The 24,730-nt window shown below is 34.3% G+C and overlaps 1 protein-coding gene across 1 annotated transcript in view; it reads right to left on the bottom strand.

Moving 5' to 3' along the window:
* The window catches only part of LOC131158594 (abietadienol/abietadienal oxidase), a 59,141-nt gene that overhangs the window by 22,053 nt on the left and 12,358 nt on the right, over positions 1-24,730 (bottom strand). Inside the window, exons 6-8 of the mRNA XM_058113461.1 lie at positions 12,451-12,529; positions 11,653-11,774; positions 2,648-2,775 (exon numbers count right to left, since the gene is read on the bottom strand). Of these exons, the coding sequence (XP_057969444.1) occupies positions 2,648-2,775; positions 11,653-11,774; positions 12,451-12,529 (329 nt within the window). The remainder of the gene's footprint in view (positions 1-2,647; positions 2,776-11,652; positions 11,775-12,450; positions 12,530-24,730) is intronic.

The raw sequence follows: 24,730 nt of genomic DNA on the forward strand, positions 1-24,730 counted from the left end.
ATGGTCGAAAGACAAATGTGGGAATTTTGTAATATGAATGATGATATACCTGATGCATTACTGTATTGAAAATATTTGATTTATATTCCAGATGTTGAATGAAAATATGCATGTATGCAGTCACACACTGTTGTAACTCCTTCTTCCTTACTGAGAGGTGTCTCACCCTATCTTACAATCTTTATTTTCAGGTCTGTCCGTGCGTCGGTCCTAGTAGATAAAGGGACTAGGGTGGTTATTTTGGTTAGCTTACGTAAGTATCTCAATTTTGTACTACACTTGATGAAAGTCCTTTTTGGAGGGTTGTAATATGACGATTACTCTAAGTCCGAATGTATGTAAATTATGGATGTATTAGTAAACTCTGGTATAAGGCTAGTAGTAATCCCAATGGATGTTTATGTTTTTTCGCGACATTTACATCATGATTATGTATTATTTACACCCGTATGTCCCTGTTTAGGGCGGGTTGTTTCCATATCTTGAACAGGTATAGGTATTTGATGTATGTGAGTGACACCTGAGTCAGTGTAAAGGGCCGGGTCGTTACAGTCGGGCTAGTGTGGTGTTGGGGATTCCTTTCCAATGATCCATTCCCTGAAAAAATAAAATGACAAATTGGTTCCACTATGCTAAAAAATCGTCTATTAAAGGTATTTTAATTGGGCTGATTCTGTGTTTGATTACGTGGTGCCTCTGGAATCAAAGATGTAAGTGAGAATGGAAGGAGTTTATCAAAGCGCATATCAGATATGGAGAAATGTTCGACTCTGGGTTAGTTTTATTGCTAAGAGCACCAATTCTTTAAAAAAATTGAAGAAGTTGGACATTAAGACTTTGAATGAGTTTCAAATTAAGCATGAGGGAGTTTGTGACAGGCCTAGAAAAATTATTTCGTGGGTTAAACCTCTAGTAGGGTGGATAAAATTTAATTGTGATGGGAGTTGTAGGGGTAATCCGGGTACTTCAGGAGGTAGAGGAATTATTCGGGATTGCCATGGCATTGTAAAAACGGATTTTTCAAGGTATTTTGGCAATGGTACAAATAATAGTTCGGAATTAAAAGCATTTGAGGAAGGAATTCGGTGCAAACATTTGCATTATTTTATTGTGATTATTGAAAGTGATTCACGAATCGTAGTTGATTGGCTTCTGAAAGGTAGATGTACTTTGTGGTATCTTTGGAAATTTTGAGAGAAGCTCGTGGTAAAGCTAGAAGGAGTGAACGTCATGGTGATACATCAATATAGGGAAGGCAATAGTGCGGCTGATTTTCTTACTAAAGAAGGAGAAATGGGAAATAATGTAATTTACGAAGAACAATACCTTCTACCAAGTTATTTGAAAGGTATTCTTCAGATAAATAAGTGGGGTCTTGTTTCCATTCGTCGGTAGTTCATCTCTAGAGTTATGTTTGGTGTATTTTATTTTGATTTTGGTTGTGTTTATGTTCTTATCTTCTTTGTTAGTTTTGTTGACCTAGTTTGGTTGGTTGCTGATGTTGGTTTTTTGGGGAGGGTTTTTCTATACTCTCCCTTTTGTTTTATCTTATAACCACGGTATTCTTCCGCCAAAAGTGAGGGTATATTAATAAATAAATGAAGGTGCCACCCTCTTTTCTTTAAAAAAAAAGGAAGAAGAATTGGTTGAGTTAAAGCAATTGGACCAGATAGACCAAATAATTTGAGAATCAATTAAGTCTTCAAGTTGTTTAGTTAGTTTTTATGACACTATGTTAATTATTTTTTAATTTAATTTATTAAATAGGTGTCATTTTGAAAATATCACTTTATTATGGATATAATTAGTTTGTTTCCCACATATACATAATAGTTGACTAACATTCAATTAATGGAATTTCATTTTTTCAATAAAATTAAATTTCAGGGGGTTCTTTGGTAGTTTTTGAGAACACAATGGGTGGAGTGTCATTTTCAGAAAACTCAGGGGGTTTGAACCTACATTAGAAGATTATGTTGGGCGGTTTAGGGTCTTCTCAACCCCAAAAGTAAGTTCAAGAGGTGAGGATTTCCCTTACACTTAATAACTGACAATCAGCCCCTTCCACAACCGATGTGGGATACCCCAACAATCTCCCCTCACATTTCGGGCTCCAAATCAGCAAGCACCACCAGACATCCTTGAGAGAATGTTGAACCATGGCTCTAATACCAGTATTGGGCGGTCTAGAGCCTTCTCAGCCCCAAAAGCTAGCTCAAGGGGTGAGGATTTTCCTCATACTTAATAATTGACTTTCAGTCCCTTCCACAACCGATGTGGGATAACCCCAACAAGATTATTGAGGAAGGAAAAAACTTTTGCATACAAGGTCTTGAGTATTCTATGGGTATTAATTTTTCTTAAACATTTTAACTTGCGGTCATGCTTCCTCTATACAAGTTACCAAGCCAATAGATTGCTTGGAGCATCACATGAAATCCAAAAAATCTACAAAGATAAGCAAGCCCTTTGTGATGCTTTTCTTTAATTGGTAATGCGCAAATTTACCAAATTTATGTGTTGAGTGTATGTGTGTGCATGCCTCTTTATATGTTTTTGTGCAAGTGTGTGCATGTTTATGTGTGTGTGTGAGAGAGAGAGAGAGAGAGAGAGAGAGAGAGAGAGAGAGAGAGAGAGAGAGGATCACCTATATGTGGTCACAAAGTAATGAAGGAAAAGAGCGATTTGAAGGCGAGCTAGCTCAGCCCCAGGACAAAATCGTGCACCCCCTCCAAAGGGAGAATAAAATGCATTGTTTCTCCAGTTTCTTTTTCCCTTCATTCAATAGAAAAGAAAAACAAAGGGCAATAGTTAGAATGCATAGTAAACGTAAGTGCATTCTAATAGATAGTTTAATGCATGTGACACAGTAAATAATTTTTTAGAAAAAAAATAGCTCTTTTGTTTAGAAGAAGGCAAGTGAATATATTAGGTCAAGTAAGTACAAGTTATAGAATAACAAAAACAAAACGATATCAAAAATAGAAGGCAACTTTAAGAAAGGAAAAAATTAGCCTTATAATCCTAAGGAAAATTATTATAATAAAATTTTTGAAATAAGCATGGCAAAATTGCCCATAAGTGAAAAAAAGACAAAATTATTTTGAGATACGGACGACTAAAAAAGAAATAATATATTGAAAACATAGAAAAATTAGTTGGACTACAAGAATTAAAAAAAAGGATAAGAATTTGAGGAATTAAATAACTAATTCTTTGAAATAAAAATATATTATACTCGTATTATATGGGTAGTATTAGTATACGTTAATAAAATAGAATATGCAATATATTGTAATCTTTAGTTATGCACATAACATATATCTTATGAACTACATTGTACTATCCAAACAAATTAAATTAATGAAACAATTTAACTTAATAAATGAAATAAATTTTTTATTTATAAAATTTAATGTATTTTATACATAGTAAACATAAATGATATTTAAAACTTCACTATAATTCTAATAGTCTTGCAATTCATTGATTCTTACCGTTGAGAAGTTGTTTTCAAGTTGGACAGAGTGAAATTACAACAAAAGCAAATAAACTAAATTTTATTTGTAGATTTATAGACAAGTACTTCAATAGTGAAACTATAAGTTTGTTGGTTTTTATTTGTTCTATTTTCATTATTTTTTTTTCTTGAAGGATGGGGCAAGATCAAGATTTTTAATTTAATTTGAATTAAGAATTATAATAATTATCAATTTTTGTAACCATAGTCCTTTGAAATTGGTATCTAAAGAGATTATGTTTTATGATTTAATGAAAAGTTACATGAAGGTGAAATATCATAGTAATGTCTTTCATTCTAAAGATTTGATATATTGGATTATTTTCTCATATTAATTAACATGTAATGTTTGATTGTGAGACAATGTTGCGGATGAGGCAAATGATACACACATGGCCTTGTAAAAGATTTTGGTAAAGATAAGAGCATAATTGTTTAATAGGCTTGTCTATATTTACCTTAATATTTCTTTGCTAGAACTTTTATGTGCACATAGTGTTATGCTACTTCAATTCAAACATAACCTAGTCAAGATGAGCTCCCTTGGGACTAAACTAAGATTGTCTATTAATAAGTCAAGCAAAGGAATTCGTTAAAGAACATGTACATGAAAAAATAGAAAAAAACATAAGAAGTATAAGAATAAAGGACAATAAGGTACAAAGAAAAAAGATTTTAGGGAACCCAAAATAATCAAAAGAAATATGGAAAAAAATTTAGAGTAGATAAATCCACTGGAATAGATACTTGAGAATAATATACTTTTCTTTTTAGTTATGCTAAGCTTTGTGATTGAACATCATTTGGTTTTTCTCCTTCCATGTTGTTGTGATATGGATCGTGTAATGAAGATGCATAGTAGAATAAATAATAACAAGTGAATGTAAATAACACATATAATCAGAACAAGATCAACACAAAGATTTACGTGGTTCGACAAAGCTTACATATACGAAAGCAATGACACACAAATTTTACTAAGGAAATCAAAATGTACACAATACACTTCTCTAATTATCACTCCCACTCTCAAAATATGCCTAGATGACATATATAATGTTTCCTCAGAGGTTTCCCCCCGTTTGCCCAACCACCCAATGTTCAAAAATTCAAAATTTAGAAAAACTGTCGCAGGCCAGGCGCCACTCGTCGACGAACACAAGGCTTTGCCAACAAGCCCAAGAAGAACCTTCATCGACGAATACATGACTCTCGTCGATGAAACCAAAAGTCTGAAATTTCCTACTCTCGATAATTATTCGTCGATGAGCTTTAGAGCCTTCGTCGACGAACCTTTGCTGTTCCCTCGTCGACGAGCATAGGCCCTTCGTCGACAAGTCTTACTATGTTGCCCCCTTCATGTTTTTCCTCCTTCCTTCTTTACTTATCAAAATAAAAGTATAAGAACCACAAATAACAATCTCCACCTTGGTGATTATACGCCCCTTAGGAGAATCTAAAAAACATAAACTGCTTCACTTTGAACTTAAAAACGCTTGGTTGGGTATGTCTCCCTTCTGTCACTTGAAGACATGAAGTAAGTCTAAGTAATGCTTAAACTTCTCTGAAGTAATTGATTTGGTCAGAATATATGTTGCATTATTAAATGTGTGAACTTTCTCTAACACAAGTTCACCCGAAGCAATCAATTCCCAAACCCTATAATACCTCACATCAATGTACTTGGTCCTAGCATGGTATACCTAATTCTTCGCCAATTAAATGACACTCTGACTATTACAATACAACACCACACCATCTTGCTGTAACCCCAACTCTCTTACTAGACCAGTAAGCCATAAAACCTCCCTTGTAGTTTTGGCAACTGTCATATACTCCACCTCAGTCACGGATAATGCAATAAAATCTATTGGATGGTGCCATTATTTTAAGCCATAAACCCTAGATTCTCCAACACTTTATTTATAAAAATTATTGGAGAAAGTTCTTATTTGTGCATAAAATCTTTGAACACTTATCATACACATCTTTATTAAAGATTATTTTTGTGAAAATCACATTATCACATTGAGCTTAATTTGCATATCATACGTGAGTGTATTTGTGTTTATTTTTGTACACATATGCTTGTATTAGAAGCAATCTGGTTGTACAAAATATTCTATTTGAATATTTGTTGTATTCTTGACGTATGATCGGAAAAGGAAGACTAGCCCTATGAATAGTCTCGGACTGGTTTAGACCCTGTTAAGAGAACTAGGTGCACCATCCTGGTAAGGTGTTGTAAACGGGGTCGCTCCACCTATGAAGTGAGCAACTAGTGGAATCCTTTTGCTTGTGAGTTTGAGACAGGGACGTAGGTAGTATTGACCAAACCCCGATAACATTTCTTGTACCTGCTTTTAATTTATGTAATTTAAATTTCAACACTTGAATGTTTGCGTTTAATTCTTGATTAAGTTTATGATTGTATAGAAATACCCTACGCTTGTGTAATACTGTTATTGAAATTTTAATTGACCTAGGAAGAAAATTTTAAATACCCAATTCACCCCCTCTTGGGAATACACCAATTCCAATAACATCAATCAAGCTTTCTTGCTCTCAAAACTCTCAATACTCTCAAAAGCTCTCTTGTGCAATTACTTTCTGCATTCTCTACTGAGGTTTGTTGGGAATCTCTCACACAATTCTAAGCCTATACTGAATTCTTTCAATCAAGAAAGAAAGCTCATGGTGATATACTTCTAAAGGCTTCAAACTCTTTCAATTATTATTTTGAATTGAAGTATATTTTAGTGTTGAATTGTTGTACTAATCTGCTCTTGTTAAGAATGTCTTTGTATACCAAAACTTGTTCTTGTTTTGTAGATGGTTCCGGTTCTTTAATCGTTGTTAGACCAAGTGTGGGGTATTGCTTGGAGAGGCGCACTTTAACCTATTGAAGGAGAGATTGTATGGTTGCTCCTATCTATAAAGGAGTGGTTATAATGGAATCCTTGGGTGGTTTAGCCTAAGGCGAGGACATAGGTGGGTATAGCCAAACCTCGTAAAAACTCTCTTCCCTACTCTCATTTAATTTCCTATTTATATTAACTACACGGTTGGATTTTAATTTTTGATCATATAAACTACGCAGATTGGAAATTAAATAAACCAAGGATTAATTTAATTTTTGGATTGCAGAAAATGAAAGGGAGTACGTTGGTTGATCAATATAAATTGCAGAAACCTTAAAGGGAGTATGTTGATTGGTTAACACCCAAGACTAATTAACTGAAAGTTTATTCAAAGTTCGAGTTTTTGGAAGATTGTTGAAAGTTAGAATTGTGGTTTATATTAAGAAAACAGGTACACAAATATATGGCTTTTTATCATTAAACAAATATTCTTAAACCTTACTTTGGTTTGCTAAAGTGCTGAAACTTGACAGCATTACTGAATTCTTTATCTTTTGTGGATTGTGTTGATTGGATTGTGTTGAGGTGCTAAACATGATATTCAACTTAGTATATTCATTTATAAAGGTTTTAACAAAATTAATTTTCCATTGAACTTAAAATTGAAAACTTACTTTTCTTGTGTGGTAGCTGAAATGAAAATAAGTTAACGAATCAATCAAAGAAATTTTAAAATCCAAATTCACCCCCACCTCTTGGGAATAGATCTTCCTTTTCAAATCCGTTTCCATTTTCTCTGTTTCCATTTCAGCTTAACAGGTAATTAATCTCATTATGAATTGGGCCAAGAGAAACAAGCTAATTACCAATTCACAACTCATTTGTGTTATGTATTCCCTATTAGGTTGATAAATTCCTTTGTTGATTAGTTGTTTCTATAGAATTCAAGTTTGATCCTTTGGTCATCAATCCTTTTGATATTACCTTTCATATTTTATTTATTAAATCCATTTCCATTGACTAGCTTATAAATTCAAATCCAATTTTTTGAGCATTATAGTTTTTTTTTTTCTTGCGTGTTTGTACATAGCTTTACTTAAAACAAGAGAAGTTCTTTGACCTCACGTAGTGAGTAGGTGCATTTTTTTTTTTCTTCCTAGCTCCATTAACATTGATGTCCCATTACAAGCTCTGTGATGGTAAATAACTCAACGTCATTGTTGAGTTTTAGCTTATTATCCTTCTTTCTATGTTACTTCCCATATATTATTGCAAACAATAATCTCATAACAAAAGAAGGCATATGCTTCATTTTTAGGTTAAAACAATAGACTATTCATGGCATCCTTGTGGAATAGGATACATTAAGAGACTTGATGCCTTTGGAATCGAAGATGTAAAGCGAGAATGAAAGATTATATCAAAGTGCATATCAGATCTAGAAGTGTTCGATACTGTGTTAGTTCTATACCTGTGAGCACTAATTCTTTTCGAAAATTGAAGATGTCAGACATTAAGATTTTGAAGGAGTTTCAAATTAAGTATCAGGGAGTTTGTGAAATACCTGAAAAAATTATTTTGTGGGTTAAATCTCCAGTAGGGTGGAAAAAACTTAATTGTGATGGGAGCTATAGGGGCAATCTAGGTACTTCAAGAAGTGGAGGAATTATTCGGGACTGCCATGACATGGCGAAAGCATATTTTTCAAGCTATTTTGGCAATGGTACAAACAATAGTGCGTAATTAAAAACAATAATGGAAGGAATTCGTTTGTGCAAACGTCTTCGTTATTTTAATGTCATTATTGAAAGTAATTCGCAAATTATTGTAAATGGCTTTGGAAAGGTAGATGTACCTTGTGGTATCTTTGGGATTTTTGGGAGGAGCTTGTGGCGGAGCTAGAAGGAGTGAACTTCATGGTGATCCATCAATATAGGAAAGACAATAGTGCAACTGATTTTCTTGCAAAAGAAGGAGAAATGGGAAACAATGTCATCTGTGAAAAACAAAATTTTTTACCACGTTCTCTAAAAGGTATACTTCAGATGGATAAGTTGGGTCTCACTTCCTTTCGTTGTTAGTTCAACTCTCGAGTTTTATTTAGTAGATTTAGAGTTGTTTAAAGTTTTTTTTTTTTTTTTTTTTTTAAAATTTTATATAGGCCTGTTTAGACTTGTTTCTTAGTTACCATTGTTTGGATTTGTTGACTTGGTTTTGTTGGTTGTTGGTGTTGTTTTTGGGAGGGTTTTAATTTCTTTATCTGTAATCTCCCAATTACTTGTCTTGTAACCATGGTATTCCTCCACGAAAAGTAAGGGCATATCAATAAAGTTTGTCAATTTTGTTAGAGAGAGAGAGAGAGAGAGACTTAGCATCTCTGTTATCTTTAGTTTATATGGAAGGTCGGTCATTTATAGTGTAGACCATGCTAAGCACTACTCTTTTATATACACTTTATATTCATAGTAAATCCTCCTTATCAAGATATATATGAAGCATCCCAACAATTTTCCATGGCTTCATGAATATTTTTCACTCCTAGATGATATGGGACATCATATCGTGAAGTGCTATCACCATTATCTGTCATTAAAGAAATATCGTTTTCAAGTCCTTATGTTCCCTTGGCCTTCGAAGCAATGCCCTCCTAAGTTCATCTTTCAATGAAATATTTTAAGAAGACAAAATTGTATTTAGCTAATTCTAGTACCTTTAAATTAGTCACACTCCATACATCGATAGCCAATCCCTTACATTGAACGTTGATGAGATCTGGTTGTGGACCAAAGTCATAGTATAGGGGAATAATGCACTTTCCCAATAATTAGTGCTACTTTCACCAGTGATGATATTGAACACTCTTGGTGGTCATAATTTAATGCTTTATTACTCATCCATGAACGTGTTTGGAAGCTTCCCAAAAAAGAGAAACATGTGTTGGGCTTTTGTGGAGCCTAGTCGTGTTTTAATTTGGATGACGAACCGACCTCTATTTAATTAGAGATTTCTATCCTAAGGCTTAGTCCATGGAAAATTTTGGAGCCCATTCGGAACGGAACCCTAGGCGCAACATATAAAAAGGATTGCTTTTGGGTGATTAGGGTTTGGTGTGGTTGTATCTGCGAGAGAGCGAGAGGGAGAGCATTGTATCGCCGCACTCTCTGTGTTTTCTTCCTGATAATATTGAAATCACTGCAACTTCGTGGACGTAGGCAAAATTGCCGAACCACATAAATATTGTCTTGTACGTGTGATTGATTTTTCTTTGACGTTATTTTTTTCTCTATTTTGTTTCTCACAGGTTTCGGGAATTTGTTCGTTATTCCCAACAACATGTATTCTAGAAATACATTAGCCATAATTTATTTTCTTTTGATATGATACATTGGTAGGACTAGGGAAACCTTATGAGTGGGTTTAATATATATATTGGGTGAACACTAACATGACACGAGAGCATAATTTATTAGGTCTTGGGTCCAAGTATGAATATAAGCACCCAAACTGGACATATCATATCTCCAGAAGTATGCCTAGTTATGTGTCATTATTGCATATACATATTTCTAGCAAAATCTAGAAAGCAATCCTATCATAAAGAGTATCCTCATCCCTTAAAGCCATGTTGTCATATTTTCATAACAATATCAAGAGTAACTCCTCAATTGTCTTTCATTCGAGTTGATTCCCTTCTTGTTTGTAGTCCTTAGTCATCTATCTTAACATAGATTCCAACCAACAAATTTTTTAGGCTTATACAAAAAATGTTCATCAAAATCTTTTACCCATCACCATCACTTTAAATAGTTTTTTGGTTCCATTTCCCTTCAAAGTGATCTTAACAACATATCCTTTATTTAGCATATCTTTGTTTGTCTATTAATCTTTGGTTATATTTCTAGGTTTCTTATAGGGCTTTAATTTCATCCAAAAGATGGTCAACAACTTAACTTGTGTGCCACTCTAAAGCTTAGTTAAAAACTAATGGAGAAGGAAAATGATAGATTGAATTGACAACATAGACATTAGTCTCTTTAATTTAACAACATAAAAATCTTCTTGTCTATTAAAGTAGAAACTAACCCAACTTTGGAACCTCTTCTCAACCAAGTTTATGACATTTGGTAGGGAATCATAAATACTAGTTTTGACACAATAGTAAAATCACATCTTAGTTTAGGTTGTATAATTGATATAATTTTTTAACTAAAAAGGGATTAATTTGTGGTTTGCAAGGAGTATGGCTAGTTGAAGTTGTACCGCGATATATATGGAGGAGTGATAAGGTTCAATAATGTGCTTATCTACATTGGGACGTTAATTGTTTAGGGTTTGAGTGGCCTCACTTGATTCAAACTTCATCCTTTTTATCAAATACTATTAAGAATATTTTTTAAAATATGATTACAAATAAAAAAACAACATACAAAATAAGCATGCATGTATTCTTTTATTTCCATAAGTTTTAGTTTATTTCCTTAAATTCCTTGAGAACCAAATATGAAAAATGTGAATTTCCTTATATTAAATCATGCAGGAGTATGAGTTCTTGTTCGTCCACATACCTATTACAAGAAGAATCATAGGGTTATAGGAGAGAGAGTGTGAATGAGGTTTTGAGCTTGACTTAAAGGGATTTAAATCGAAGGCATGGATTGTTATGGTTATTCAACACATGATTGTGCACATGGTTGTGCATGTACATACTCAATCATGTTACAAATTTGTGTTGTGCCGGGCACCCCACTTGTGCCAAACACCAATACTAAAACTATTGCTATTGAATATAAAAGAAATTAAAACAATGCAGAAACCAATAATAAAGCAATAAAAAGAACAAGACAAGAAATTTACGAAGTTCGGTATAGAATTACCTACGTCCTCGGGCGCCGATGATCAATCCACTACTTCTTGACAAAGTACAACTTGGAGGTGTGTTTTACAAATGAAGAGTTGAGCTCTTTATATAGCTTCAACCTCAAGTCTAAAAAACACTTCTTTTCAATGTGGGACAAATAATATAAAAAATTCAAAACCACCTTTTATACTAAGGTGGAAGTATTCTACCAATGTGGGATAACAAAACAACAATTTGTTCTTCGTGTAATTGTGTTTCTATACTCATAGTGATTGTTTGTGTTTAAGGTCACTATGAACTTGGGTATAAAAACTTCTATCACAGATGTATATGCATGTGGACAACATGCTGCATATGTATATCGGGTATATTGTTCTACTTTAAATAATAAATGTTTAAATAATCGATCTAACCTGGTTTTCGAAATCCATCCATCTCCAAGGATTGAATGTAAGAGCTTCCTTGTACAAATTCTCATCCAAATGGATTGCAGAAAGAAACGGAACAACAAAGCATCCTTTAGGAATAGCATATCCTGCCAAAAATTCATAAAGATAAAGAGAATTTTTGTTATATATAACTTTTACATATATCTCCAAAAGAATTGGGAAAGAGTGAAATAAAAACTTGACATAACGCCATGTATAACTCATCAATGCTTTGCAAAGGTATCATATTGAACTAAAAATGAGTGAAGTAATTGGTAATTTGAAAATTTTTCTTAAAGGAAAAAAAAATTGATATTCTAATTGTTTTTATTAATTGACAGTGCACTCGATCATTATAAGGAAGAATATATATATTTTTTAAATTAAAAAAGTGACACCTTATCAATAATCTAACATAAGGATGAATGATCTAGTGAATATAAATTTTGAGTATAACTAGCATTTTCTTTAAAAAAAATTATAATTGAATATGGTTTTAGAGGAGGATTTAGTCCTCATAAAGGCAGGAAACATATTTTATCCATATGGCTAATGATGGAAATGACCACATCCCTTCAAGAACTTTATCAAAAAATTATATTAAAGCACTATAACTATAATATATATATATATATATATATATATATGTCCTTGTGTGTGTGTGTGTGTACGTACATATATATGGATGACATCATTTTACAAACATTAATATGATGCACTAGTTGCAGATCACTAGTACACAATAAGGAGAGAGAGAGAGAGAGAGAGAGAGAGAGAGATTACCTTGGTATTCAATGTCTTGTTTTGCCTCTCTCATTAGCCAAATCGCAATGCCTCCAAGTCGAAGTGTTTCATCAATGACCTATATGTGATACAATTTCACTTATTAATTAGTCATTATAATTTAATGTCATATATTATTTATTTTTCTTTTGAGCATGCATTATAGAAGGCCCCTAAAAGGGTGTGGTTCCTAGCACCACACAATCACCCCTAGTAGTACTAATCAAATCACCCTCATTTACATACTTTTACATAAATATTATTTGTTTAGAATAGGGCTCGAATCCTTATTCCTTGTGTAGGGTGGGGGGATCAATCAATAGGGGGAACCCAAGTTTAATTCCACATATTTTAACTGCCCATAATAAATATATACAAGACTTATTCTCTTTCCTCTTTCCTTTCTTGTCATGTTTTTTTTTTTTTCTAATTATATACAATTAAAGCATGGAAGAAGAAGAAGAAGAAGAAATGTTGACAACATGAAATAAGGATAAAGGTTTTGTAGTAGTAGTAGTAGTAGAAGACACATGTTGAGAACATGAAATAAGAACAAAGATTTTGTATTCCACATTATAATCAAATGTGATGAACTCTAAAGATATTAATTATGTCCCAAACCCCACAAAATAGTAAAACTTTCTTAGTTTGGCTTAGAAGAAAGGTAATACCAAAGTCAAGAATAATTATAAATTAATCAAACATCATTTATATTAAAGTAAAGAATTATATAATCATATATTTATATATATTGAGATATTATTTTGTTCTAGAACATTTTAGCCTTTTAGTTTGTTTACAACTATCTTTAAATGTTGCTAAATTTAAAGATGTGTATGTAAGCATAATATGGGGAGGGAGCTTGAGGATGTTCATCTCCAACTTTTACTACTCATATATAATATAATGATCTTTTGGAATTTCCAACAAGTTTCAAATAGTTGTCCTCCTCTTCTCCAGAAAAAAAAGGTTGTTTTCAAAATTTTCAAATGTCATATATGTTTCACCTCACAAAGCATATATCATGTACATTGCTGCAGAGAGGGGCCTAGTTGAAACCTTTGTGAAACTTTCCTTCAACATACCAAATTTAAATTTAGGTGATTCAAAATACTAAGACTTTAGTAAACAAGGATGATAGCATCACAATTTCATTACCTATTTATACATAAGGGATACATTAGAGATAACCATAGCATGGTTATATGCGATAACTTCAAGTTTGTAATAATTATTATAATAAAGTGATAAGTTAAGGGCATTCCTTGTGTACATGGAGGGAGAGCTTTATTTATCAATTTCTGGTGCCAGGCACTTAGAATATGCTATGGGGTGATTGATTATAGAGAAGGTAGAATGTTGATAAGATGGGTTGTTATTTGAAAACCCCAGTCAAAGGTGTTGGGATAAATGCCTTACTACACAAGGGTTATCATATGAAATAAGGAGTTAAAGAGTCATACTAGTTGTAAAAGTTTGTAGAAAAAAAGAAGGAAGAAAAGAGGAAGGTAAACAAACTTGAGTTAGAATATAAGAAGAGGATAAAAGGGAATGGATGAAGGATAAGGAGAGAGAGGTGTTGATATTGGGTTTTGAGGACCCATTTGGATTGCCAACATTTGGTGATTGTAAACAAACTTTGAAAGCGGAGTCACTACTTTATTTTATTTTTGAAAAGGAAAAATAAAGGAATGTCTTTTGAAGAGCTTGAGTTCGAGAGTACGATTGTGCATAGGGAAGGTAACACTTCAAATCCTCATTTTTGAGAACTCAAATGGTTAGCACCCTAAAACACCCATTTCGTTGAATGGTTGTCGTGCTTACCTTGTATGTGTGTGTGTGTGTGTGTGTGTGTACATCCTTTTCGAAATGTTTTTGGGAAAGAAACAATCCTTGAAAAGGTACTTTGATACCTAATAAAAAAAATAAGAGAAATAGTACACAAACAACACACATTACATACACATATATACCAAAAAAGTGAGAAATGTAAAGAGATTTTATTGTGCGTAGGGAAGGTAACCATTGAAATCCTCATTTTTGAAAATTCAAATGGTTAGCACTCTAAAACATTCATTGCGTTGAATGGTTGTCGTGCTTACCTTATGTGCGTGTGTGTGTGTGTACATCCCATTTGAGATAATTTTTGCAAGAACTAACCCTTGAAAGAGTTTTATAAGATTTATGAAAATCCTACTACTTTGAAGTCAAATAAAAAACAAAACAAATAATACAAAGAACACACATAGCATGCACATGCATACCAAACAAGTGAGAAATGCAAGGAGACTTGAATTTTTTGTTTGTTTGTTACGGCTGAATCTACAAAGTATATTTCCTATATATCCTTGAAAGTGGACTCAAACCATTTGATGTTCAAAAAAAATAATTTTATTTTTGAAAAAGATATCAAACTACATGAATTTGCATGACTTTGGTTTCTTTAGGGGTGAAAACCAACAAAACTAACTTGAAATCCTGATCTTGTCTTCCAGAAAAAGGCCTTTTAATCTACCCAACTGTCACATCATGAATGGTCTATTAAAAGGGTAAATTTTCTAAGAGGCAAATTTGGTTTATTTTGAAGGCAAACCAGGAAAACCATTTGAAAAGTGTGAAAATTTGAGAGAACCACAAATCCAACTTGACCACCAGTTTGAAAAAAAAATTGGAGAACACCCAAACGCCACTTCATGGGTGTATGACCCCAAGAAAAATGAAAACTTTTTGTAAAACATTGATAACTTTGAGATGAAAAGATTGGAGAGCACCCAAACACTATTTCATGGATATGTGACCCCAAATGATGAAAAAAGTTGATCCCCCAATTGTAAAGAAACCATGAAAATTCAAGTGAGAAGATACCCCAATATCAATCACAAGTACTCTACTATATGTAGAGACATTAACATATTTGAAATTACCTAATAAGTTAAGAAAGAATGGAAAATATACACTCTCAGGATTTGGTGGTCGACCATATATAGGGGCCAATTGACCACCTATAGCAAGTGACTACATTTTCAAAAGAAGAAGAGCTCGATCAACCATTTGGTGTGGCCGATTGACTGCCTGAAGAAGGACTTCAATGTACACTTGCAATTTTGACATCCTATCGGGCCTTTTCCTCTACAAACATGAAAGAAAGATGTACTATGATCCCGCTAACACGCTTTGAGCATAGGAAAGTAGAAGAATCATGAAGCACAAATCATAATATTCAAAGAAATACATGTATGCTTCAACGTGTTAAAATAAAAAATATTCATGGAAATGAATGAAGTAAAAGGTTTCACATTGACCTTTTTGAAGAAGAATCCTCTATAGATCAAGTGGAAGAAACCTTACTTCAAATTGCACCTGAAAGTCTCTTTCAAGAGAAAAGAAGTATGATTTATATTCATTTGGAAAAGAAGTATGATTTCTATTCTTTCTCTTCTTCAAATGAAAATCCTCTTGGAACTCAAAAATTCCTCTTGAAAACCTTCACTTTGCCCTCCCTTTGTTCTGCCCTAAAGTCTCCGCAAGGATGCCTTTCTTATAGACCTTGAATGGAGGGAGGGAAGGAATAACATTTCGAATTTGAATTTGAAAATAACTATCAAGAATAAGCACCTCTTAACTGTCTATGTCAGAGATTGACATGTGGCATTAATAAGGCACATGGTTGGCCAAGAATCTCTAGTCAATCACGTAGAAACAACTCATAAAATTTAAATTTTTACAAGTCAATCGACTACCTTGAGGGGCCAGTCGACTGCCTACAAGTTTTGGCCAACTACTAGTTTTGGAGGAAAGCTAGTCGACCGCCCTAAACGACGGATCAACTGCACAACACAATTTTCACTCTTTTATTTTTATTTTTCCTAAATTTTTGCATCTTCATTTGGATTAAGTATGTTTGATCAAAAATTGAATATCAATAGTTGCCCCTTTTTTCTAACATTCTTGAATTAAAATGTTAGGAAATGATAAAGATGTCATTTATTTACCCAAATTCGACAAGAGAAATGCATTGATTTCTCCTTTATGACTTAAATCATTATTTTGGGCAAACACCTTCATGAAATTTGTGAAACTGTCAAAACTAATTCATATCTCCACATTCTTCTACAATACGTCTTTTGCATTCAAGTTCTTGGCATCCCTTGCCATGCTAAACACTTTGTAAATGGAGTGAGTTTGGATAGTGTGAGTTTGGACAATTATGAGTTTGGAATTCCAAATGATGAGGTTAAGGAAATAAAGGAATGCTAGAAATTGAGGTTAAGGAAAAATTTGGTTGATGGAAAAATTGTTGTTGATTGCTTTGACAATACCTTTTCAATTCCTCATGAAATGACTAAGAAATTCGAATGTAAAATAATGAATTCTTTAAAATGACTATCCATTCTCTAAAACTACCCTAGTTAAACTTTTGGGACTTCAAAGAACATCTTTAACTTCTTCAGTTTCAATTGAGTCAATCTTCTTTCTGATATTATAAGTCTTGTATAAATCATAAGCTTTGATTTCTGAAGCCAATTGACAAGAATAAAATCTTATTTGGAAAACCTCAACCTTGTAACTGTTTGGACCAAACCCATCATTTGATTCGATAGGTTTCCCACGTAGCCCATTTTTGGAGATCAAGTCTCTCTGTAGTTTATATGTTATTGGGATGGTACTTGCAAATTCTTTTTTTTTTTTTAACGATAATCACATATTTTCTATTTTTTTTCTATCTTTTTTAAATACCATATCCTATGTATAATAATGAAATCACAATGAAATTGAAGACATATTAAGGTGAAAATTTGAATTTTATTGCTTCTCAAAATGTCATTATGTCATTTTTGAGAACAAAGCTCTAAAACTTAGGCTCTGTTGTTAGATCGGACTCCTCCAAAGATTTTTCTTCACTACATAGGGCTTTTGGTAGTGTAGATCTTTCTTTGTTGATAATGATTGTTGCCTTCAACCTCCTTTTTGGCTAGAGCAAATAATTATATCCTTTACCTCCATTAGTTTTGACTCAATGAGATACCAAATATAGTCCTTTGCCTTGAATATTATTTTTGTGTCTTCCATTTGTTTGATCTTCATGCTTTAGTCGTCTTAAAAAGATTTTTCATGTCTCTAATCTCTTATTTCTTATATTATGACTAGATAAGGTTTTCTCATTGCAATCAACAATGTCTTAGGGTTCAAGGAATGGTACAAGGGAATGGTAAAGGTACAAAAACAAGGGAAATTAGAAGGGATAAGCCTGTTTACAATGAGGACTCATCCTCTGGCTACAAGTCAAACCAAAGAAGGGTATGTGTTTAGAAAATAACTTCTACATGGGAACATCGATTCGATGCCCCCCATAGATCAATTGATGGATTGCTTTCAAACAATTCAGTGAACTTCTTGAACTTGACATCTTCTCCTAGTATAATCTTCAATCCATTTCTTAAAACATACGATGGCTTAGAAAAATTGTTGAAAATATCTAAGATCACTAGTCTAAACTCATATAAAGTTTCTCCTTTTGTTTTACCTTTTTGTTCTAATATTTATTCGGCAATTACTATGTTTATTTTTGGAACCTCCAGGTTTTTTTATTCTGAAATATTGAACTATTTCACTCAGCTACAATGTAGGGTCCCGCATTTAGTTGAATTTGCCCCAATATTCTCATCTCCGTTCACAATAATCAAATGATCACCATGAATAAACTTCAGCTTTTGGTGCAATGAAGATGGCATTGCCCCTGTTGAATGGATCCATGGCTTACCCAGTAAAAAATTGAAGGAAGGCTTAATTTTGAAGACTTTAAATTCTATTATGAAGATACAAGGACAAACATCAATGTCAATATCAATCTCTCCCACAACTCCTCATGTGGTTACATTAAAAGCCTTAACTATTGTATTACTTTCTCTTAATGAGGACTTGTCTATTTTCAATTTCACTAGTGTAAAGTACAGACATAAGTTACGTGCTAAACCACTATTAACCAAGACTTGGGGTATGATCTTCTACTCATGCTTTATGGTTAAGTGTAAACGATTCACATGAACTCCTCCATCTAGTGGAATTTCATTATTCATGTAAGAAATATTGTCTATTGTTGACATGACATTGACAAAGTTTTCAAACTATTCTGTTGATACCTTCAAAGGTGCTTGAGCCTTCTTTAATACTTTTAATAAGGCATTTCTGTGACCCTCTAATGCTACAAGCCATTTGAGTGTGGAAATTCTTGGTAGAGTTTTATTCAATTGTTTTATAATATTGTAGTCACTAATCCTGAGTTGTTCTAAAAACTTTTGAACCTCTTCGTCATTAACCTCTTTGCTCTTCTTTGTGTTTACTCCATCTTCTTCCTCTTTATTCATTTTTTTCTTTACCCTTTCTCTTTCTTTCCAACTCTTCTAGAGTGTAGAAATGACCACTTCTTTTTATACCACCTGTACTAGATAAATCAACTACTTTGGTCAACCCTCTTGCTTTCACAACTTCTATTTCATATTTCCAAGGCATGACTCTATATAAGGAATATGGAAATGGGATAGGTGGTTTGAGAATTAAAGATTCAATGTTGGATAGGGATGACAGATTGTATTGAATGATTGTTGGCGTGAATTTAATGATAATGGAAGATGTAGAAGGTGTGAAGTGAATGATGCAATGGATTTCACATACTTCAAAAGAATTAATGGACATGCTACCATGATTTTGCACTGGATTTGTGTTGTTTATTGTGTGGCTCTTATACTTTGGATTTCATAAACAAAGAATGAAGAAAAACATAAAGGGGCAACACACTAGGGACTTGTCGATGAGTTTCGTGTGCTCATCGATGAGTAGATCCCAAGAGTAGAAAATGGGCTTGCCAATAAATGCCCTGCTCTCATCAATGAATTCCCTATACTCGTCGACGAATCCCCTGTACTCGTCGACGAGTGCACCTGGCCCGTGGGCAGTTTTTTTGAATTTTGAATTTGAACGTTGGGGTGGTTGGGTAATTGGAGGGAAACCTCCGAGAGACTCTTATATATGTCATTCTGTGCATGTATTGAGTGAGAGAGTAATCATTTAATAAGTGTATTGTGTGCTTTGAGATTTCCTTAGTGAAATTCTTGTGCCATTGCTTTCGTGGATGTAGGCTTTGCCGAACCACGTAAATCTTGTTGTTGTTCTTGTCGTTTATCATTTTCTAGTTGAGTTTTATTTACTTGTTGTATTTATTCAGCTGGGCTTTCGTATTTATCATGTCCATATCACATTAAATTGGTATCAGAGCGATTGTTGTTATGGCATCGGGATCATCTTCTGCAAGATTCGACATCGTCAAATTTGATGGAACCGGGAACTTTAGTTTATGGCATAGTAGAGTGAAAGACATTCTCGTACAACAAGGAATGGGAAGGGCATTACTTGGTGTTCAATCGGATGGAATGGATGAGGCAACATGGGGAGAATCGCAAGCAAAGGCCGCTTCTACAATACGCTTGTGTTTGGACGACGAAGTACTTTATCGGGTGATGGGGGAGGATTCTTCAGCGGCTATATGACGATAGTTAGAGAGCTGGTGCATGTCCAAATCCCTAAATAATAAAATTTTTCTTAAGCAATGTTTGTATTGGCTTAAGATGGTTGAAGGATCAAACTTAGATCAACATATTAATGCCTTCAATCAAATTATTAGTAATTTAATGAGAGTTGATGTTAAGTTTGATGAGGATGACAAAACTTTGATTTTGTTAAACCCTTTGCCCTTGACACATACCTATGAAAATCTTGTGACCACTCTTACGTGGGAAAAAGAAACTCTTGATCTTGAAGAGGTAACAAGTGCTTTGTTAAATATTCATGAAAGATTGAAAATATGGGATGAAGGAGAAGGACTTGTGGTAAAGGGTAATAATGAGCAAGGCAAAGGAAAATCTAAACATGGGTCAAATTAGAAATCCTGAAATCAATCCAAGAAGAAGAAAGAAATCCGGTGTTATAAATGTAGTAAAAAGGGGCATGTGAAACCGGAGTGTCTGGATTGGAAGAAGGGAAATTCTCAGAAACATGAGGGTACTTCAAAATCCGTGAATGTTGTTCAAGAAGGAGGTTCAGTGTGTAGTGATGATGATGTTCTATCAGTTTTAGCGATGTCGGATAATCTAACGAACTCTTGGATACTTGACTCAACATGTTCTTATCACATGACTTTGAACAAGGAGTGGTTCAACACTTACATATTAGTGAATTTTGGATCAGTTCTTATAGGTAATGATGCTTCTTGCAAGATTATTGGTACAAGAAATGTAAAGATAAAAATGTTTGATGGTGTTGTAATAAAATTGTGTAATGTAAGACATATACGAGAGTTGAGGAAGAGTTTGATATCACTTGGTACTTTGGATTGTAATGGTTTTAATTACAAGTTCAAAGGTGGATTCTGATGGTATGGAAAGGTAATTTGACTGTAATGAAAGGGCAGAAATTATATGGGAATATCTACACATTGCAGGGAACTACCTTTGTAGGTGGATCTGTAGCCATAGATGCTAAATCAGATGAGACGGTCTTGTGGCATATGCGCCTTGGGCACATGGGGGAACACGACATGAAAGAACTACACAAGAGGAAATTGTTGAAGGGCTTGAAATTATGTCAGTTGGAATTTTGTAGGATTTTTGTTCTTGGAAAATAGAACAGGGCAAGGTTTAGATCAGCTATACACAAGACAAAGGGTATTCTTGATTATGTGCATTTAGATGTTAGGGGCCCGGTGAAAGTTGCATCAAAGGGTGTACATGTGTATTATGTGAGTTTCATTGATGATTAATCACAGAAGGTATGGGTTTACTGCATGCGTCACAAATTAGATACGTTTGCTAGGTTTAAGATTTGGAAAACTGAAGTGGAAAACCTAACAGGGAGGAGAATCAAATACTTAAGGTTGAAAAATGGGACCGAGTATGATGATTCTCAATTTATGGAGTTTTGTGTGGATCAGGGCATCAAGAGACACTTTACAATTCTCTGGACACCTTAGCAAAATGGTGTGGCAAAACAGATGAATCGGACTCTTTCTAAGAGGGCTCGGTGTCTCAGATTAAATACAGGTCTATTAAAGAACTTCTGGGCTGTGACAGTGAGTATGACTTGTTTTCTGATAAACCAATCACCAAGGGCGTCACTAGATGATAGAGTGGTAGAAGAGGTTTGAACGAGAAATGTAGTAGACTACTCCAGATTGAAGGTATTCGAGTGTCTACTCTATGTTCACATATCTACTGAGGAGAGGTCTAAGCTTGACCCAAAGTCTCTTCGTTGCATCTTTTTGGGATATCCAGAGGGTGTAAAGGGGTACAATCTATAGGACCTAGCGGCAAATAACGTGGTGATCAGTAGGGATGTAGTCTTTGATGAGAAGGCTATGGTGAAGCGTACTCAAAAGTGTGATGAACAGAAACAAGAGACAGAAAGTTGGGGCTGTAATGAACATGTTGTGTAGGTAGAGTTGAAAGCTTAGGGCAACGACAATGATCATGATCCTATAGTTGTAGGGAGCTCTAGCTCGGGAAACCAATAAGTCGACGATATTCCTATACGAAAATCTAGATGCACTATCAGACCTCCACCAAGGTATGAATTTGAAGAGTTAGTATCAAATGCTTTCCTTATTAGTTGCAATGATCCAACTACATCTCAAGAGGTAGTGCACGGCCAGGAGAAAGATAGGCAGATGGGTGCGATGATTGAGGAGATGGAATCACTACATAAGAACTAAACTTGGGATTTGGTGGAGCTTCCAGATGGGAAGGGACTGATAGGTTGCAAATGGGTATATAGGAAAAAGGAGGAAATTTAAGAAAAGGAAAGAGAGAAATTCAAGGCACGATTGGTGGCAAAAGGATACTCACAAAAGAAGGGGATAGATTATGATGAGATCTTTTCTCCCGTAATCTGACATACTTCTATTGTGTTGGGGTTGGTAGCTTATTATGATTTTCATTTGGAACAAATGGATGTGAAGACGATATTTCTTCACAGTGACTAGGAGGAACAAATTTACATGGTACAACTAGAGGGATTCATTGAACCGGGAAAAGAAAATTTAGTTTATAGGTTGAAGAAATCTCTTTATGAGCTAAAATAGTCTCCAAGGCAATGGTATAAACTGTTTGATTCTTACATGATCAAGATTGGCTGCAAAAGGTGTGAGTATAGCTGCTGCGTATGTGTGAACAAGCTTGAGGATGGTTCTCTTATTTTCTTGTTATTGTACGTCAATGACATGTTGACAGCTGCAAAAGATTTAACTGAGGTGAATCAATTAAAGGACCTATTGTATAAGGAATTTGACATGAAGGATCTTGGCTTGACTAGGAAAATACTTGGGATGGAGATTCGCCAGGACAGAACTGTAGGGAGGTTATGACTATCTTAGGGCGGTTATGTACAGAAGGTGTTGGAAAGGTTTAGCACGGTTGATGCAAGACCAGTGGGTACACCTTTAGCGAATCATTTTAAGTTGTCTACTGTAGATTGCCTATATACGAATGAGGAAATTCGGGACATGTCAAAGGTCCCCTATGCTAGTGCTGTGAGGGGGTTTAATGTATGTCATGGAGTGTACGAGGCTAGATTTGTCTCATGCCATGAGCGTGGAAAGTATGTTTCTCTCTAATATAGTAATGCAACATTGGGAAGCAATCAAATGAATACTCAAATACTTACGGGGTACATCGGGATATGGCAATATGTTTGGCAAGCAACGGGGTTGTCCTTCAGTTATGGGGTTTATAGATGCTAATTATGCTGGAGATATGGATGATAGAAGGTCTACAATGGGATATGTATTTACCTTTGTAGGAGGACCAGTATGTTGGAGATCCATAGTACAGTCTCTGGTAGCATTATTCACGACTAAGGTAGAATATATGGCAGTTTCTGAAGCTGCAAAGGAAGTCCTATGACTTACCGGTTAAGTTAGAGAGTTGGGGTTACAGTAAGATGGAGTGGTGCTGCATTGTGATAATCAAAGTGTCATTTACTTGGCGAAGAATCAGATATACCATGCTAAAACCAAGCATATTGATGTGAGGTTCCACAGGGTTCGGGAATTGATTGCTTCGAGTGAGCTTGTGTTGGAGAAATTTCACATGTTTGAAAATGCAGCAAATATTCTGACAAAATCAGTTACTTTTAATAAGTTCAAGCATTGCTTGGACTTACTCCATGTCTCCAATTGATAGAAGGGAGACAAACTCAACCGAGCGGTTCAAGTTCAAGGTGAAGCAGTTAGATATGTTTTTCAGGATTCTCCTAAAGGGCGTATAATCACCAAGGTGGAGATTGTTGTTTATGGTGTGACTCTTATACTTTGGATTTCATAAACAGAGAAGGAAGAAAAAAAATAAAGGGGCAGCATAGCAGGGACTCGTCGATGAGTGCCCTATGCTCGTTAACGAGTTGATCCTGATGGCAGAAAAATCTCAGAGTTTTGGAGATACCGAGCGTAGAAAATGGGCTTGTTGATGAATGTCATGTTCTTGTCGACGAGTGTCCTTCTCTGGATCATTGACGAATCCCTTGTACTTGTCAACGAGTGTGGCTAGACTGCGGATAGTTTTTTTGACTTTTGAATTTGAACGTTAGGGTGGTTGGGTAATTGGAGGGAAACCTCTAAGAGACTCTTATATATGTCATTTTGGGCATTTATTGAGAGAGAGAGTGGTCATTTAAGAAGTGTATTGTGTACTTTGAGATTTCATTAGTTAATTTTTGTGTCATTACTTCTGTGGATGTAAGTTTTGCCGAACCACGTAAATCTTGTTGTTGTTCTTGTTGTTTATCATTTTCTGGTTGAGTTTTATTTACTTGTTGTATTTATTCCGTCGTGCTTCGTATTTATCTTGTCCATATCACAACAATTTATTTTCACACTAGGATTTGAAGCATTTTTTTACTTCCTAGAATTTCATGATACTAGCATCATTAAGGTATTGAACTTGGTGCTTCAGAGCTATACAAACATTAGTAACATAGTCTGGTGCATTCATATGATTTTTACAATTTTAATTCAGATAATAAAATTTCATATTTTGCCCAATTTTATGGATACTAGCACAATTTTCCCTTGAGCTAGAAATTGTTGGTATAGGTTAACCTAGGGAACTAGAAGAGTAGTGAATTCCCTTCTTGTTTTTAGGTTAAGATTGGCTTGATTACAGGTTAGGTGGTATTGGTGCAAATAGCTTGAGTTGGATTTGGATTTTGTGCCTTGATCTTAGAAACTGCATTCAGT

Source organism: Malania oleifera, chromosome 6 (genome assembly GCF_029873635.1).
Source record: "Malania oleifera isolate guangnan ecotype guangnan chromosome 6, ASM2987363v1, whole genome shotgun sequence".
Lineage (NCBI taxonomy): Eukaryota > Viridiplantae > Streptophyta > Magnoliopsida > Santalales > Ximeniaceae > Malania > Malania oleifera.